This window comes from Erythrolamprus reginae, chromosome Z (assembly GCF_031021105.1).
Source record: "Erythrolamprus reginae isolate rEryReg1 chromosome Z, rEryReg1.hap1, whole genome shotgun sequence".
In the NCBI taxonomy this organism is placed as follows: domain Eukaryota; kingdom Metazoa; phylum Chordata; class Lepidosauria; order Squamata; family Dipsadidae; genus Erythrolamprus; species Erythrolamprus reginae.
Window position 1 is genome coordinate 100,284,986 of NC_091963.1, and position 19,976 is coordinate 100,304,961.

The following is a 19,976-nucleotide window of genomic DNA, read 5'->3' on the forward strand; positions in this document are numbered from 1 at the left end:
AAAGAAAAGTGATTAAACAGATAATAAAACTGGAATATTACCATATAGTTTTATAAAACTTTCTATAGTGGCACATTCAAAAAGAACTTAAGCAGCACAGGTGCAAAATATGGCACCTCTATGAATTTCGCTGGCTACTGGTCTGCTTCAAAGTACAGCTCAAGGCATTAGCTATGACCTTTAGAGCTATTAATGCCATAGTTCTAGGCTACCTGATAAACCTGATGAACCACTAGGAGAAGCATACTCATGCCAACAAAGAGGATCTACCTTAGATTTCATCACTCAAAAAAACTGACAGGATCCAGAAGATCCTGCAGCGCTCACTCTCTGGAACATCTTACCCTCTAATGCAGAAGCAAAATTCAAGATGGCAGCATCCACAGAAACACCGGCAGAACTAGCTCCATGACATCATCACCAAGTTACTAATGGTTCTAAAAAAACCTGGTTAGAACGGGTAAGAACCCGCCTCTTTAGTTTTTCTGGGTAAAACAAGGACTACTAATGGTAGGTTTGAAAATTCCAAGTTGCTGGGGAGTACCCATCTCTCCTGCTCAGATATTGGGGTTGTGGGAAGAGGGAAAATAAAGAAATATTCATCAGACAAGAAACGAATTTAGAAAAGATATTAAGGGAAAAGAGTAAGAATATAAAAGCACAAACAGGTAATATATATAGAGAATTATTACAAGCAGAGGAACAAGTAGTAAAAGGATTGACGAAATATTGGCAGGATGAGTTAGAAATTGATGAATGGGATATGGAGGGTATAATTGAAAATATCAAAAGAATTAAAAACACAAGAATAAGAGAGATGAGAAGAAAAATATTACATAAATGGTATTATACACCAGTACAATTAGCAGGCTTTCAAAAAACGAGGAAAGGAAATTGTTGGCACGGATGTAAGGAAAAAGGAGTATTTATGCATATGTTTTGGGAATGTAATAAAGTTCAAAAATTTTGGAAGCAAATACAAATGGAGGTGAATAAAATTACGAATGGCAACTGGAAAATAACCAAGGAAGCAGCATTATTGATAAAAAATAGTGAGGTAAAAGAATACGAAGAAATCAAAACTGCAGCGATAGAAAGTGCCCAGGCAACTATAGTGCTTGGGTGGAAAGATGATAATAAATGGACGATAAAAAATTGGTGCAGGTACATGGTGGACCATATTCACTATGAAATTATGGAAATTAGATTACACAACTATAATGAAGAGAAATTAGCAGCAACAATGAGGCGGTGGGAGAAGGTTAAGAATTATATATTAGCAATATCAGCAAGCGATGCAAATGTAAAAAATAAAATTCAATCACTTTATAAAGAATGAACAATGTAATCCAGAGATAAAGCAAACGAACGATACAGAATTGAATCTACCCTGGTGAAGGGGATTTTTATTTTCTTGTTTGGCGATGGTACATTTTATGTTTTTGCTTTTTGTAAAAAAAAATTAAAAATCAATTAAAATTATATTTAAAAAAAAGATATTGGGGTTGTGGGTAATGCTCCTCCAATCTATGATTCGCTTGTGAAATCAAAGCAAGTCCAAGAGAGAGAGGAACTGTGGGAGAGAGGAGGTGACTAGGAATGAAATCCACGGCATGCATTACTCCTATTGTTCTTACCAATCTGGCAGCCAACATTCCACATCTCCTGAGGGTTGTAGTTGGAGGAGTTCATCTTCAGACCCAGTGGGTAGATACGGCTGAGATGCCGGGTGTTGTATCGGACAAAAAAGTTTCCTGCAAAAAGGAAAGAAGCTTCCAGCTTTAGATAAAAAAAGAAGCAAAAGGCAGTGGTCCTGCTGCTGATTTCTAAGCACCTGACAGTGATGGAGTACTATAGATAGACCTCACGTATCATAGAATCATAGAACCATAGAGTTGGAAGGGACCTCCAGGGTCATTGGGTCCAACCCCCTGCTCAATGCAGGATTCATCAAACCGTCCCAGAAAGATGACTGTTTGAAGACCTCCAGTGAAGGCGAGCTCACCACCTCCTGTAGCAAACTGTTCCACTGGTTTATTACCCTTACCATTAGAAAGTTTTTTTCTGATATCTAATCTAAATCTATTCCCTTGCAGTTTCATTCCATTGTTTCTAGTCCTTCCATGTGCTAATGAGAACAATGTTAATCCCTCTGCTCTGTGACAGCCCTTCAGATATTTGTACACAGCTATCAAGTCTCCTCTTAGTCTTCTCCTTTGCAGATTAAACATCCCTAGATCTTTTAACCATTCCTCATAGGACATGGTTTCCAGACCACTCACCATCCTTGTAATTCTCTTTTGAACTTGCTCTAGTTTATCAATGTCCTTTTTAAATTGGGCACCCCAGAACTGAACACAGTATTGCAAATGTGGTTGTACCAAAGTACTGTAGAGAGGAATAATTACTTCATGTGAGTGAGATTCTATGTTCCTCTTGATACATCCCAGGATTGTGTTTGCCTTTTTTGCAGCTGTTTCACACTGTTGACTCAATAATAATTGGGACCAGGAATTCTGTTGCTAAGCAACACAGTCATAAGGTGAGCTGTCACATAACCATGACTATTTATGACAGCAATTTCAGCATTCCTAGTTGCAATTGTAAAGCAAATCCAGAGTTATACTGTAATATCCAGGGTTATACTGTATTCTTAAAAGGCTCAATTGTACTTTAGGCACCCAACTGAACCAGATTGAGCCACAAAGCAAGTCAGGACATCACAATGTCCTTGGTATCCCCCCAAAATTAATCTCCCATACCTGAATCCTTGATCAACTTCCTGGCTTTCCGCTCGCTGAATGATGACATCTCTGTTGGTTTCTGGTGGCGCAGGGCATCCGACAGGCTTTGGAATGGAACAGCCCGGCAGTATACAACCACATCAGAGAGTTCTCGCGAAATCTGCCCTACATCCTTTGCCTGGGGCCAAGGAAGAAGTGCCATGTGCAAAAAAATTAATTTAATTTTAATTTAATTAGTCTATAAATCCACATCTTACTTTGCAAACAAATTAATTCAGGCTTACAAATAGCTACTACTTCGGTACTGTTAAGTAGACTATAATATCTTCCAGTTCACTAGAGAGGAAAGTTTTGTAAGCTGAAAGCTTTGTTAGTTGAAAGTTCTCTCCCCACTTGGATTCTGTACAGGAAATATATTTCAGGGATTAGGAGATCTAGCTAAATCATTTGCTTCAGCAGATGGCAGCATTTTGCCGATCTTTGACAACACTCAGAAACCTAAGCAGAGTGGCCCCAAATATACTTGGACAGGAGACTGGGAGTTTTATGCCTGGGAGTCTCAGAAAATCTCAGAAAAATCTGAGCAACAAAAACTTCTGTAGAACCAGCACGAAAACTACATGGCAGAGGCACTAAAAATAAGGCTCAACTTGAAACATGGCTGGTAAATGTGGCAGCATTATTAAGTGATTATGCAAGGATGTATTTGCCACAAATATGAGCTCTTGTGATGATACGACTTCTGGGTCCAACACCAAGCTATCTGTTATGGTGACATTGTAGCATAATAGTAGTGGGTATGCCCCTTTTAGCACAAATAATGAAATTCCTGGGTCCTGAATTGGATGTTAAACTTCCCTTGCCAACAAATCCTCTCGCAGTGGCATGCGATGAAATCATCATGAAAAGCAGTTACAAGCAATTGTGGATATTATGTTTGTGGGTGGGTGTAGAACCCTGGCAAAACAGCACCTCTCTTTCCCTGGGATATTTTCTTTCAGCATAGCTATGTTTTGATCTTTACAGATCCCTCTACCTTTGGAGTGGTCATCAACAAAGGATTTCAAGGAAATAAAGAAGGCCATTTTATTCCCTTGCTTTGTCACAATATTTAAATCATCAACCAAGATGAAGACGATATCCTCAAATTGGGAACATTTGAGTACAAATAGATAAGAGACTACATTTCTTGTTTGCTCATCACACTTAAACCATCTTGGTTGGGATCTCTTCCAAGAAGTAACAAATACTCACCTGCGTAGGTCTGAATTCCTGTTGAAAAGATGTAAACTGAAGAAAGAAGAAGAATCAGAAATTAGAAGATCTCTGGGTATGCAAATACATTTAGTTGCATTTTTTAAAGGAAGAGTTTAAGAACATGGGAGCAATTTCATTGGATTTTTACTAATGATCCAGGATCTCACTTCCTACCTACAATGGCCAATCAGATGTTTCTGGAAGACAAGTAAAAGGCATGAAGGCATTTGTCAGGCTGAAGACTTTGACCAGCCACACTTTATACTTTAGAATGTATTCTTGTTGTGAGAATTTGGGAGTGGTTGTTGCATGAAGGAGGTAGAGAAGTAGCCATAATAAATTAACAAAGAGCCTCGGTGGTGCAGTGGTTAGAGTGCAGTACTGCAAGCTACTTCTGCTGATCACCGGCTGCCAGCAGTTTGGTAGATCGAATCTCAGTAGGCTCAAGGTACACTCAACCTTCCATCCATCCGAGGTGGGTAAAATGGAACCCAGATTATTGGGGGAAATATAGTTACTGTCTGTAAGCCACTTAGAGAGGGGTGTAAAACACTGTGAAGCAGTATATAAGTCTAAATGCTAAATCCCTTCTAGATTGTCAAGGTCATCCTTTGTTCATTAACTCCCCGGAAGCTGATGGGAGTAACGGACATGTTGGCAGAAGAAGACTAGTCCACATGATGAACTTGTGGGGGTGAGAACACGGAAATGAACTTTAACCTGGGTGGACAATCCCTTGTAACTTCAGATTTGGGTTTCTCACAGATGTGCCAACATGGCTCTTAATAAATGGGAACTTTGAGGAATGCTGTGCCTCGGACTCTGATTTAATTTCGGATGCTATGTGGAATCCTGACAGCATTACTGTCTATTCCCAGGCTATTTTATTAACAGAACTTCAACCTCTGACCTTTCTTCCATAAAGCTATCAAAATTTAATACTTTCTTATTAGATGTATTCTCTATCCACTTGTCTAATAATCATTTTTGCTCTTTATTCAGTCACATCTTCAGCATTACATTAAAAAAACCAACCTAGGCATTGTATGAAAAAAAGATTGACTTCTGCCAGTCAGCTCATTATTGTAAATATACATATACAGTGGTACCTCTACTTAAGAACGTCTCTACTTAAGAACTTTTCTAGATAAAAACTGGGTGTTCAAGATTTTTTTGCCTCTTCTCAATAACCATTTTCTACTTAAGAACACGAGCCTGGAAAAATTTCCCAGGAAATTTGAGAGTGGCACGAAGGCTCGGCCAGTTTCCTGCCATTCCTCCTTTAATCTCGGCCATCTCAGGCTTTTCTGGGCAGCCAGAGGAGCCTTTTGGTGCTTAAGGAGACTTTGGCAGTCCAGAGTGAACAAAGCATTTTCCTTTCTCTGGGTGCTTGGAGGAGGAATAAACCTCTGCCACCCCCGAGAAAAGAAATGCTCCCTTCACTCTGGGCAGCCCAGAGCAAACGGAGCGTTTTCCTTTCTTTGGGCGCTTGGAGAGGGAATAAACCACTTCGCTGTGGTGACTCCCTCACGCTGTCTCCCACACACCCAACACGAGGTTGCCTCCCAGAGCGTTTGGGCACAGAAAGGCAAACTTTTCTACTTAAGAATCTGATCACGCAGCGAATTAAGTTCTTAAGTAGAGGTACCACTGTACATTCTTTTTTTAAAGTTTACCCACCATAGGTACATACTGTCCTAAATATACAAACACTCCTAAGAATCATAGGAACTGATGTGCTTGCTAGTCTGTGTTAAGAAAACAAAGACCTTTGAATTACAGCAAACTCCTAAGAATACTTTAAATGTCTAAAAAGATATACAGAGGCTGTCTAACCTTAGATGATAACGGTTGTCTTTTGGTTTGCAGCTGATCACCCTATTTAGATTCTGCTCTGACACTTTTAAAGGAAACTTCTGACAACAGAAGGCCCAATCTTACATTTTAATTCAGAAGAAATGATGCTCTCCTCTGATGGCATAAACTCTTGTGAAGCAACAAGAGTGAAATGTCTAAGTTGTTTCAATGCTCCGTTAAGAACTCCAACTTGATTTCTTTTCCTTTCTATCCTACCCAATATTGAGCTTTTCATTCCTAATCACGCTCTGGCCATAAATCATGCTTGATTTTTACTGGCCTTTTTTGGGGGGTGGGGGAGGTGGAAAAAGATGTTTGCAAATTTCCACTAAAAATATTTAGCACTTTTGTATCCTCCCTTTTCTTTGTCAGTAGCATAAATATAGCAAATGCAAGAAGACAGTGACCTTAGATCTTAAAGGCATGGGCTTGTTGCCTATACAACAATATCTGGGCTACAAAAATTCAGATAACGGTTGGCTGTAAACAAAGAAGTTGACATAAACTTAAAGTTTGCCCCATCTGAGAAGCTTGTCTTGGGACCCAGAGACAAGCCCTACTTGCACCCTGTTTTCAGCAGAGCTACTTCAGCTGCATTCTTGACACTCAATTGTATTGGTTTGTTTATTTATTTATTAGATTTGTATGCTGCCCCTCTCCGCAGACTCGGACCGGCTAACAACAGTGATAAAAACAATATATAATGACAAATATAATAATTAGAATCTAAAATAACAATTGTACATTTAAAAATCTAAAAGCAAGGAACCCCAATATAAAAAACATACATACAGTCATATCATGCACAAAAACTACATAGGCAGGGGAAGATGTCTCAGTTCCCCCACGCTTGACGACAGAGGTGGGTTTTAAGGAGTTTATGAAAGGCAAGGAGGGTAGGGGCAGTTCTAATCTCTGGAGGGAGCTGATTCCCACGACAGAGATGGGTTTTAAGGAGTTTACGAAAGGCAAGGAGGGTAGGGGCAGTTCTAATCTCTGGAGGGAGCTGATTCCAGAGGGTCGGAGCCGCCACAGAGAAGGCTCTTCCCCTGGGTCCCGCCAGACGACATTGTTTGGTCGACGGGACCCGGAGAAGACCAACTCTGTGGGACCTAACCGGCTGCTGAGATTCATGCGGCAGAAGGCGGTCTCGCAGATATCCTGGTCCAGTGCCATGAAAGGCTTTATAGGTCATAACCAACACTTTGAATTGTGACCGGAAACTGATCGGCAACCAATGCAGACTGCAGAGTGTTGGAGTAACATGGGCATATTTGGGAAAGCCCATGATTGCTCTCGCAGCTGCATTCTGCACGATCTGAAGTTTCTGAACACTCTTCAAAGGTAGCCCCATGTAGAGAGCATTACAGTAGTCGAGCCTCGAGGTGATGAGGGCATGAGTGACTGTGAGCAGTGACTCCCGCTCCAAATAGGACTGCAATTGGTGCACCAGGCGAACCTGGGCAAACGCCCCCCTTGCCACAGCTGAAAGATGTTTCTCTAATGTGAGCTGTGGATCGAGGAGGACGCCCAAGTTGCGGACCCTCTCTGACGGGGTCAATAATTCCTCCCCCAGGGTGATGGACAGACAGATGGAATTGTCCTTGGGAGGCAAAACCCACAGCCACTCCGTCTTATCAGGGTTATCAGGGTTATCAGGGTTGTTACAGAGTGCCCACCGTAGAGGTTTCCCTAATACTCTCTTAATCACTCCTTCAGAAACATGGATCTAAACCTCACCCTCTGGTCTTCTTCTTCTTCCTGCATTTCTTCCTCACGACTGGAGATCAAGTAAACTCTAGGATCAGTCTTGTTCTCCGATAGCTTTTTCCCTTTCACTAATATCTTCCCCTTCAATTCCTGTAAGGTTTGGGAAAGAAAAATCAATAAACTTAGCTCTACAATAAATCTTTCCTAATGATCTTAATTAGCTGGATCCGGGGATGGGGAGGATTGTAATCTCCTATATCCTCAAATCAGCAAAGGTATAGCTCGCGGTGCTCTTATTCTTCAAATTAAATTTGACAAACGTTTAAGATTTTTGTAAAGTACCAATATGGCATGAAAAATTAAATATTTATTTTATTTATATCCCACTTTTATTATTTTTACAAATAGCTCAAGGCAATAAACATATTCAACAAAATTTCCTCTTCCAATTTTCCCAACAACAACAAAGCTTGTGAGCTGAGTTGGGGCTGATTGGCTCAAAGTCATAGCACTGAATTCTCACTCTCCCATTTTCTAGGCTGACCACCAGACCAGTAATGGCAAACCTTTTTTGCTCGGGTGCCAAAAGGGCCCGCGACAGCACATACATGCGTGCCCACACTCATAATGCAATGTCCTCCCCCCATATATGCAAGCACACATACCCCGCGCATGCGTGTAGACCTCATTAAAGCCTCCGGAGCCTATGGATGGTAAAAAGAGGCCCAACAGGCCTACTGGAAGTTTGTATCTGAAGTTTCAATCGGCCTGCTGTGCTGTTTTTTGCCTTCCCCAGGCTTCAAGAGGCTTTTCTGAAACCTGGAGAAAGCAAAAATGGCCTTCGCTCGGCTTCCGGAAGGCCAAAAATCAGCTGGCCAGGCGAATATGTGTGCTAGAGTCGAAACAGGACAACACTTCGCATGCCCTCAAATACGGCTCTGCGTGTCACCTCTGGCACCCGTGCTACAGGTTTGCCATCATAGCACTAGACCAAACTGTTTATTATTTGTTATATAATCCCACCACAAAACACTATTTCAAGTGTGATATTGTAAGACAGTCAAGAACATCAAAAATCATTTTGAATACCAAAATGATTTTTGAATACCAAAATAATAATAAAAGGAACTAAAAAAACCCCATAAAAATAATCATTTAAAACAGTGCAATTACTGCAAATGGCAGAAGCTGGTAAAGTACAATTTAAAATATATATATATGGAATACAAAAAGAAAAATAGGAGGGGTGTGAGGCAAGAAATCCTTTTACATAATAACATATATATATTGTTGCATATTCATTTCAACCATTTATCTATAGATATTTGTATTATATTCAGTATTCGTATTTACATAGTCTTATATCTATGAAGTATAGTAGTTTAAGAATAAAGTAGTGCTTTGATGTATGTATTAGTAGATAGGTAATATAGTAAAGATTTTAGATGAAAAAAGGGGGTAGTACCTGCAAGATAGCAGGAGTATACATTGTGACAACTAAGTTTTGGTTATGTTTATTAGTTTTGTGATTAAGAGATATTGGTGAGTTATATTGTTAACATATTGTCAATAGTTATCAGTTGAATTAAACTCAGACAGAAATTGTGTTTCAGTTGTAGTCGGAATTTCTGTTGTGTATATTTTTCTCTTGGTTTAAGATAAGTAGTTTTAATTGGTTTCTATTTTGTTGTTTTTAAGATTAGATAGCCATCTGCACCACTTCTCCCAAGCCTGTAGAACTCAGAATCGTTTTTATTTTGTATTTCCATTGTTATTTTTGATAATTCGGCGCATTCCATGATTTTACTAATAATGGTTAAGTTTGTCGGAGTATTTTCTTTTTTCCATCGTTGTGCGTATGTTAGTCTGGCGGCCGTCAGTATTTGAATAATAAGGTATCTGTCTTCTTTGTTTATTTTCTGTCTGAAAATGCCTAAAAGGAACAGTTCTGGTTTGATTGTGATCTTTTATCGATATGACTTGGTGCAATTCTTAATCGCTCAAATTTCTGGGAGAGTGACACTCTACAAATACAAATCGGACAATGGCTGCAAAGCAATGACCATCTGTTGAATTCCTGCTTTTAATTCTAAAGCCTAGAAAGATTCTATTATTAAATCAAATTCTCTTGATGGTTCTCAGTGAGGTTTGCATAGCCTGTAGACTACTAGGAAAGACATTGATCACCCACTTATACGATGCTGGCTAATTATATAATGAAAAATATATATTTTGGCTATATTACCTCTGGTGATGGCAGTTGCTTGGACAAATCTCCATCCAGGGGCTGGATCAACAGCATGTCCCCTAGGATAGTTTTCAGGTGATGGGCCATAATAGACTGCTGCTCTGGGCCACAGTGGTTTTCCAGAGAAAGAATCACAGGATAGGAAGAGTGCTGGGGATATAAAGTAGGATTGTAAGGTATCATTTCTCTGTAGCAGCTTTTTCAAGTATTGTTCGTACCAACTTCCCCCCACCCACCCCCGTTACTTCAGAGACAACTTTTGGATATAATTTTGTATAGATCTTTTCTTTTTTCTTGTGAGTTGCAGAACTATGGTTTTAAAAGCAATATAAAATACAAATACCATATTTTTCAGTATGAGACGCACCTTAGGTTTGGCGGCGGAAAACGGGGGCGGGGGATCTGCCTACCAGATAGATATTCATCTGGTTAGTCAGCTTTAGCACATTATTTTATCCTCTAGTTAGTGCTTAAAAAACCTTCTTTGGAGGGAGTAGCAATGAAAAAAAAAGCCTGCAAAGACTTAGGGTAGGGCTGAAAAAAACCCTTCTTTTTAGGGAGTAGCAAAGAAAAAAGCCTGCAAGCTGGGAAGAGATGGGAAGATCATTAGCGCCTCATCATGGCTGGAAAAAAAGCTATGGAAAAGCTACATTTGGGTTATTTATTTATTTATTTATTATTTTATTTATTATTTATTTATTTATTTGTTTGTTTGTTTTGTTTGTTTGTTTGTTTATTAGATTTGTATGCCGCCCCTCTCCATAGACTCAGGGCGGCTAACAACAATAAGAAGAAACAGCATAAAGCAAATCTAATATTTAAATTATTAAAAGCCCTTATTAAAAAATATATTACGCACCCAAATTTTAAGGCTCTTTCAGGAGGAAAAATGTGTATGTTACATACTCCAAAAATACGGTAACGGTACATAAATATTTCCTTGTTATGTCTCAACAGTGAGAAAACAAAACTAAGCAACTATTGAAATGCATATTACCTTTGAAAATATATGATGAGAACCAAGTGTACTGTCCTTATTCTGGATGGTTCTAAAGTAAAGTTTTATTTTGAAAACATCTTGACTATTTAATGTTCCTGCAATTATAGGTGATGAACAATAAAACATCTACGTGGTTTTGGCTTTTTTAGCCTGACATTAAATTGTAGTAAAAAAGAAAGTCAAGTACTGTATAAATCTTTTATGCACTGTAGGTTAATCTACCTTGAAGGCGTGGTCCCGTATGCTTTCAATGACATCCCGAAAGAGGATCTTGGAGGTAAGAGTATGGCCATGGTAGATGATGGGGTCTCCATTAGAACCTTCCCAGCAATCCAGCTCCACGCAACGGCACCCCTTCATCAATGCCCTGCCAATGGGAGGGGGAAAGTATAAAGAAGTAGATTTTGCACTTCAGAAATGCAACTGCAAATGGATAGGGGCAAAAGATAGTCGATTTTATTGTTTTCATTCTAGCACTCAAGATGTGATCAGGATACTTCTCTAAAGCTTCTGAAGCAAATCTAAGCAATGTCGTTTGGCGGGACCCAGAAGAAGAGCCTTCTCTGTGGCGGCCCCGACCCTCTGGAACCAGCTCCCCCCAGATATCAGAGTTTCCCCCACCCTCCTTGGCTTTCGCAAGCTCCTTAAAACCCACCTCTGTCATCAGGCATGGGGGAATTGAAATTTCCCTTCCCCCTAGGCTTATAGAATTTATACATGGTATGCTTGTATGTATGAATGGTTCTTTAAATTGGGGTTTTTTAGATTGTTTTAATATTAGATTTGTTTACATTGTCTTTTTATATTGTTGTTAGCCGTCCCGAGTCTTCGGAGAGGGGCGGCATACAAATGTAATAAATACAAATACAAATACAAAATCTAGATTATGCGAAACTATATGCGCTATTGAAATTCAATAGACACTCACACCTAAAGTTATATAAATAGATATAAGCCTAGGAAAAGCAATGGGCTATGCTGGGTAGCCTAATCAAACCAATTAATATAGAAGTTGTAGTTTATGAAATATTCATAAAACAAAGATTATATGCCAGATCACACAAATGAGGATCAAGGACAGGAAATGTAGTCAGACTGGGCGGGTGATGTAAAATAAATGGTTTCATTTTTATTTTATACATTACGTAAGCCATTGGACTTTCTATTGCTACTAATATGTATTCTGATTCGCCTGTTGAACTGGCCAAATTGAATATCTTCTCTGGCTGTCTCAAGGAATCAAATGATTGGATTTGATATCATAACTCCCAGAGAGTTCCTAAATATTTCCTTCAGTTCATAAGAATTGCAAATAGTATCTGCTGATCATATCTGCTATTCACTACATCTTGTTCAAAATGGCCCCTAAATCATTGTTGGAGATAATTGTTATCATATGAACATGAATAATAAGTTTACATGCTACCTAATTAATGGAACCACCTGATGCTAGAAAAGTGAATAAACACGTAGAAAGGGCAATCCCTCCCCAGGTACCAGTCTAATTGTACCTTTCTGTCATCTTGCCTTGGCCTTGTTCCTCTTGTTCTGTTCAAACAATACCCATTCCCTTTAACTGGTTATCCTCTCCTAATTTATTGCTCAACCAGCTCCCTTTCAGTTTCCATGAATCATAGATAAAAACTCACAAGAGGTGATTACCAGAGGTAGTATTCGGCCAGTTCGGATTGGTTCACCCGAACTGGTAGTAGAAATTGGGGATGGGCCCGCCCACCTACCCCAACTCTATGCCATCCTATTTAGGCACATTTTTGAGGCCAGGCACATGCATGAATTGGAACCAGCTCCCCCCGGAGATTAGAACTGCCCCCACCCTCCTTGCCTTCCATAAATTCCTTAAAACCCACCTTTGCCACCAGGATGGGGGAATTGAGATATCTCCCCCGGGCCTATACAATTTATGTATGGTATGTTTGTATGTATGTCTGATTAATAATGGGGTTTTTTAAATGTTTTTAAATTATTAGATTTGTTATGAATTGTTCTATTGCTGTAGTGAGCCGCCCCGAGTCTATGGAGAGGGGTGGCATACAAATCTAATAAATAAATAAATGTGTAGACATACAAAATGAGAATGTATGCACGATGAACCGATAGTAACATAATGTGAAACCCACTACTGGTGGTTACAAATTCTCAGGATATGATAGAATCTTCATCCCCACCTCTACCCCCAAATATCTGACATTCTGACTTGTTTTCAAATAGATGTTTGTGGATTTCCAAGTGCCGCCCTTATGTTGGTTGAGGTAGGCAGGATTCCCTTGGGTACCATTTGTTGGGGGTCAAGGGAAAAGGATGGTTTTGCCTTCTCTTTCTGCTCAAGATCCCCATGGACAATTGGTGGGCCACTCTGTGACACAGAATGCTGGACTCGATGGGCTTTGGCCTGATTCAGCAAGGCTCTTCTTATGTTCTGTGAACAATACCTACTCTGCTACCTCCCTTTCTATTGGGTCCTTCAATTTGACCCACACTGGCTATAGCTGTTCATAGCTGGGTCATTAAAACCTCTTACCGAACATATGCCTCAGTGCTACTGGCCCCTCCAATCTGACTGTCTGTTAGGTAGGTATTATGGGAGGAAGAGATGAAGTAATGGCATAAAGGTTGGCTCATATCCTGATAGATCTCAGCATGGGCCTGGTTGAGGATGTCTCCCGCTGAAGATAGTAAGTACATTGTGAAACCATCCAGCATCATGAGATTGTGTTGCCTGGCTGTGGAATAGAGACAGTTGGTGAAGCAGGTTTGACTACAATCCATGAAACAGGTTGACCAGATACATTTCATAAGGTACTCTTGTATAAATTCCAAATCCCTGCATCTAATTCTTGCCCCCTCCCTGCAACAAACAAAATACATAGTGTGGTGTCACCTAATTTCTTTTCCTCCTTGGTCCACTTTTTGAAGGATAAGGAAAAATGAAGGACCAAAAAATTAGGATAAATTCTTGTGAATCAATGTGCACTTCTAACTTTTTCCAATCTTAATGGCCCTTTTACTCTTGTTGTTTTGTTTTTAGGTTAATCTTTTAAACAATTGTATTGGTTTTAAGTTTTAATACTGTGATGAAAGCATCAAGGAGTCCACTTTTTAAAAAAGGAAAGGCAGAATCAACTAATGGATCAGCCACCATCCATAATAGAGCATCTGAACAATAAACATCTATCTATCTATCTATCTATCTATCTATCTATCTATCTATCTATCTATCTATCTATCTATCTATCTATCTGGAAATAGCAAAAGACTGGGCCATGGTGCCTCTGGTGGCGAATAGAGCTTGGAAGTTCATTTTGTCTGGCAGAGCGCCTGGGCTACTACAGGTGCTCCCGACACAAGTAACACTGAGCTGGCCATATTCATTCCTGCCTTCTGAGGTCAAACACAACCCTGATGTGGCCCTCAATTAAATCAAGTTTGACATCCTTGGTTTAGACCAGTGATGGCGAACCTTTTTTTCCTCAGGTGCCGAAAGAGCGTGTGTGCACACTATCGGGCATGCGTGAGTGGCCACACCCATAATTCAATGTCTGGGGAGGGCAAAAGCAGCTTCTCCTGCCCCCTGGAGGCCGAAAACCACCTGTTTCACAACTTCTGATGGGCCCAGTAGGCTAGTGTTTCACCCTCCCCAGGCTCCAAAAGCTTCCCTGGAGTTGGGGGAAGGTAAAAACTTCCCTGGAGGCTCTCTGGAAGCCAAAAACGCCCTCCCAGAGTGTCTGTGTGAGCCAAATATTAGCTGGCCAACACACACATGCATGTTGGAGCTGAGCTAAGGCAACAGCTCGCGTGCCCGCAGATATGGCTCCGGGCGCCACCTGTGGCACCCGTGCCATAGGTTCACCATCACTGTTTTAGACAAATGTATCTCAACCTTAGTATCTTTAAGAATTGGGGATCTCGACAGATCTCAAAGTTTCTGAGGTTGAGAAATATTACCTTAAGCAAAGATAGTTGCAGCTGCTGTAGAGACAGATAAAGAACTATTTTTGTAATATTTTGAAAGCCAAAGCATTGTTCTCTGGCAGTAGATTGAAAAGTTAAGGTGAAAGGAAAGAGGGCAGTCCCCCAGAGGAAGGTTCGGGTAGAGTCAAAAAAATAGGGATGGAAGTGCCATTGTCAATATATTTTTTCAAATAAAAGTGATAATGTGGTTGTTCCTTGTTAAAAGATCAGCTAAATTCTCCAGCTGTGGCCAAAAGCTAGGAAAAAAGGCATTGGCTTTTTCCTTTTCTTCAGAACAGCTGGAAAAGTGATAACACTGTGTGTGGTGCCGCTTTCGTTGTATTTACTGTATTGGAATGATGATGACAATAACACAACTGGAGCTCTCTCTCTCTCTCTGAGGAGTCAGCTGCCTTGCAAACAGGAATCTTTGCCCATTTTTCTATCAACAACATCCCCAAACTTTCTTCCTCCACCCCATTGCATTCCAGCACCCCATGGGTTTGCAAGATCACTGCAAAAATTACACCACTCCCGTGTTCCTTCTTGGAACAAATAACAGTACTGTAACTTCCTTACTTCAAAGTGCAGTGTTGTAGCCCACGAGCAAGACATTTCTCACCAGGAACAAAAATTATTCTGCCTGAAGTATGGAAAACAACTTCATTTTTGACCTTTTTTAAAAAAAATAGAATTGAAAGACATGTACGTGTGCATGCGGGCTACCTTTGAAAAGTGTTCGGAAACTTCAGATCGTGCAGAATGCAGCTGCGAGAGCAATCATGGGCTGCCCTAGGTATGCCCATGTTACACCAACACTCCGCAGTCTGCATTGGTTGCCAATCAATTTCCGGTCACAATTCAAAGTGTTGGTTATGACCTATAAAGCCCTTAATGGCATCGGACCAGAATATCTCCAGGACCATCTTCTGCCGCACGAATCCCAGCAACCGATTAGGTCCCACAGAATTGGCCTTCTCCGGGTCCTGTTGACTAAACAATGTCGTTTGGCGGGACCCAGGGGAAGAGCCTTCTCTGTGGCGGCCCCGACTCTCTGGAACCAGCTCCCCCCGGAGATTAGAACTGCCCCCATCCTCCCTGCCTTTCGTAAACTCCTTAAAATCCACCTTTTCCGTCAGGCATGGGAGAATTGAGACATCTCCCCGGGGCCTATACAATTTAAGTATAGTATGTCTGTGTGTATGTCTGCTTCAATAACGGGGTTTTAATGTTTTCTTTTTTAATCGTTAAATTATTAGATTTGTTATGAACTGTTTTCTATTGTTGTTGCCCCAAGTCTACGGAGAGGGGTGGCATACAAATCTAATAAATAAATAAATAAATAAAATGCCTGATATTGTGACGAGAAGGAAATACAAGCGGGATCAATACTTTTCGGCCTCAGAGGTTGAGAAACAGCAGTCTAGATCAGACCTGGGCAAAGTGCGGCCCAGGGGTAGGAAGGAAGGGGGGGAGGGAGGAAAGGAGGAAGGAATGAAGGAGAAATGGAGAGAAGAAGGAAGGAAGGAAGAAGAAATGGAGGGAGGAAAGAAGGAAGGAGAAATGGAGGGAGGGAGGAAGGAGAAATGGAGGGAACAAGGAAGGAAGGAAGGAAGGAAGGAAGGAAGGAAGGAAGGAAGGAAGGAAGGAGAAATGGAGAGAAGAAGGAAGGAAGGAAGGAAGGAAGGAAGGAAGGAAGGAAGGAAGGAAGGAAGGAAGGAAGGAAGGGGTGGGCAATTAATTTATACCGTATATACTCGAGTATAAGCCGACCCGAGTATAAGCCGAGGCACCATTTTTTGGCACAAAAACTGGGAAAACTTATTGACCCGAGTATAAGCCGAGGTTAGAAAATGCAGTGGTTACTGGTAACTTATAAAAATGGAAACCAATAAAATTACATTAATTAAATGTTTTAGAATATTTATTTTAAAGAGGGTAAACAATATTTATTTCAAAGTGGGTAAATAAAAGCAATCTGATATTTACAATAAATTAAATAAAATTAAATAAATTAAAAAGTAAAAAAAGTAGTTCAATCAGCAACCAAGCTAAAACCCTGGGAGGGAGGGAGAGAGAGCGCTCCTTTTCTCTCTCTCTCAGTCATCAGTCACTCCGCGCCTGAGCCGAGCCAGCGGCGCCCAGGAAGTCTCCCGCCCGTCCGCCCTTCTTTCTCTGCCTCGCAGACGGAGTCGCCGGCTTGACTTACCCCAGTGACTCCCGGCCATGTCTTCTCACAGCGGGCGGAGAGGCCGGGAGCGGCCGGATCCCGCGGCGGCGGGGGAGGAAGATCTGCCCGTCTACCTGGCGCGCCCGGGCACCGCCGACCAAGTGCCCCGCCAGAAGTATGGCGGGATGTTCTGCAACGTGGAGGGCGCTCAGCGTGGGGCAGCGCGGAGCCTGCCGCGCCCCATCTCGGGACCACCAGGAGCCCCAGCAACAGCACTCTCCGGCGGAGGCAACCCCGAAGGAGCCCCCGGCCGGCGGCATGGAAATCCGGCCCCCCTCAGGCAAACAGCGCCTGCAAAACCTCGGCCACGAGGATTACAAGGTCAGAGAAGGGGCGGAGGAGGGGAGTCTCCCCCCGGCGAGGGATGGAGGAGGAGGAGGATGGGTGGCTTTGCGAGCATGGCTGAAGGGGTGTGTGTTAAAAGACGCCGCCTTACTCCAGATGCACGGGTGTGGAGGGGGATGCTCGGACCGTTTGCCGGAGAGTCAATCCCGCCCTCCCCGGGGGTGATGTGCACTAGACGGGAGCGCGGAGAGAGACTGGCGTGCTCCGCCCCAAAAAGCATCTTTCCGTCCTCCTGAACACTACAGAGTTTGGATATTGGGTGGGGGTGGGTGGGGTGGAGAGAAGATGTGGCCCCGCACTTCTATCCGGACTGCACCGAAGGTGTGGCGGCTGGCGAAGTGGGGGTGGGTGGAGGTTGTGTGTTTTAGTGGCGGTTACAAGCAGGGCGCTCTATTTCCCGAGGTTTTTAATTCTTTCCTCTTGACGCATGAAAAAAACCCCAGTCACTTAATTATACGCGCGGGGCGTTTACTCTGAGGCGGGCGGCATTTTTAAAAAAATAAAAGTTCGAGGAATCTTGTGGTTTACAGGGGTTGAGTTTTCTCCTGGCAGTTTCCCCGATTCGCCCCTCGCGTGTGTTTTGCAGCTGCCGGGCTCCCGCGGTGCGCCCTCTTGTGGTCACCCGGCGCCCTCTTGTGGTGACCCGAGTATAAGCCGAGGTCGGGTTTTTCAGCCCATTTTTGGGGCTGAAAAACTCGGCTTATACTCGAGTATATACGGTAATTATAATATAATTAACTCAGTTCTACCCAATAATATACAGTATTGGGTAGAACTGAGTTAATTATATTAATCCGGCCCTCTAAAACCATCCCAATTTCTCATGCGGCCCCATGGCAAAATTAATTGCCCACCCCTGGTCTAGATGGTCCTTTATTTCCCTCTACATTTATGATTATTTTTTGCTTTGCTTTGCTTTGCTTATCTGAGGTGGGTGGGGGAATTTAGAAACTGGACATTTTCTCCCCACTTCTTCTTACTTTCCCCGAAAATAAGACATGTCCCTATAATAAGGCCAATCAGGCTTTTCAGCGCATACGCTAAAACAGCCCCCCCCCGCCCCCCCAAATAAGCACCTCCAAACTACTTTCCAGGGAAAGCGGGAGGACATGCCAGGAGAGCAGGAGCGAGAGCCAACGAGAGGTAGTGATTTCTGACAGTCTCAAAATGGGTGAGCAGTGTGGTCGGGCGGTAGGAAAAGCAAGTAGGATGCTTGGCTGCATAGCTAGAGGTATAACAAGCAGGAAGAGGGAGATTCTGATCCCGCTATATAGAGCGCTGGTGAGACCACATTTGGAATACTGTGTTCGGCTCTGGAGACCTCACCTACAAAAAGATATTGACAAAATTGAACCAGTCCAAAGACAGGCTACAAGAATGGTGGAAGGTCTTAAGCATAAAACGTATCAGGAAAGACTTAATGAACTCAATCTGTATAGTCTGGAGGACAGAAGAAAAAGGGGGGGACATGATCAAAACATTTAAATATCTTAAAGGGTTAAATAAGGTTCAGGAGGGAAGTGTTTTTAATAGGAAAGTGAACACAAGAACAAGGGGACACAATCTGAAGTTAGTTGGGGGAAAGATCAAAAGCAACGTGAGAAAATATTATTTCACTGAAAGAGTAGTAGATCCTTGGAACAAACTTCCAGCAGACGTGGTTGGCAAATCCACAGTAACTGAATTTAAACATGCCTCGGATAAACATATATCCATTGTAAGATAAAAATACAGGAAATAGTATAAGGGCAGACTAGATGGACCATGAGGTCTTTTTCTGCTGTCAGTCTTCTATGTTACTATGTTTCTAGAGGTGGTTGCATGCATACCCAGCAGGACTAGCTCAGCTCCTCTGGGCTCTGCCTATGGCAATTTGAAACATGCTCCCGCCTGCAAGGAAGAGGAGGCGAGCATCGATCCCTGCCTTGCCGTCTCCTGACAGGCAGGAGCGCGTTATAAAACATTGCTGGAGGCAGCCCAGAAGAGCCAAGCCAGTCCCACGGGGTGTGCGCATATCTGCCTCTCGCTTGCTCTCTCTTCCTCTCTCTCTCTCTCTCTGCATGTCTCGCGACCCAACATATCCCAGAATGCCAGAAATGAGTCCCTGTGAGACTCATCACACCACCGCCACTGCCTTGTGGAGCAGGACTCTACGAGGCCTGTGCCGTTGCATGCCCAAACAGCAGCAGGACCCCAAGATATGCTGTCCCAGCAGCAATGCGCGCGATGGCACCAGAAGGCTTGCACAGTCCTGGTCCATGAGGCACTAGGAACAGGGAGGTGGCAACAATGAGACATCCAGTCCCATGCTCGCTGCCTACTGCACCTCCAAAATAATAAGCACCCCCAATAATAAGGTCTAAGCCATATTTCAGGGTTCAAAAAATATAAGATCCTGTCTTTTTTCGCAGGAAATATGGTTGATATTTAGATATTAGAGAGAGAGAAAGAGAGACAGACAGAGAGAGAGACACACACACAGAGAGAGGGGGGGGAGGGAGAGGAACCAAGGAGGACCAAATGAAGGGAGAATGAAATCAGGCTCCTATACTTTTCCTTGCATAGAAGACAGAATTTGACTATGTACACAAATTCCTGTTTTATTACAGTGATTAT

The 19,976-nt window shown here is 42.2% G+C and overlaps 1 protein-coding gene across 2 annotated transcripts in view; it reads right to left on the bottom strand.

The window, feature by feature from the left end:
* PLCD3 (phospholipase C delta 3) overlaps nt 1-19,976 on the bottom strand; it is an 83,768-nt gene that overhangs the window by 9,144 nt on the left and 54,648 nt on the right. For both annotated transcript variants that reach the window (XM_070727982.1, XM_070727983.1), the window contains exons 6-12: nt 13,356-13,557; nt 11,039-11,183; nt 9,814-9,966; nt 7,599-7,718; nt 3,999-4,034; nt 2,763-2,922; nt 1,638-1,754 (exon numbers count right to left, since the gene is read on the bottom strand). In XM_070727982.1, the coding sequence (XP_070584083.1) occupies nt 1,638-1,754; nt 2,763-2,922; nt 3,999-4,034; nt 7,599-7,718; nt 9,814-9,966; nt 11,039-11,183; nt 13,356-13,557 (933 nt within the window). The remainder of the gene's footprint in view (nt 1-1,637; nt 1,755-2,762; nt 2,923-3,998; nt 4,035-7,598; nt 7,719-9,813; nt 9,967-11,038; nt 11,184-13,355; nt 13,558-19,976) is intronic.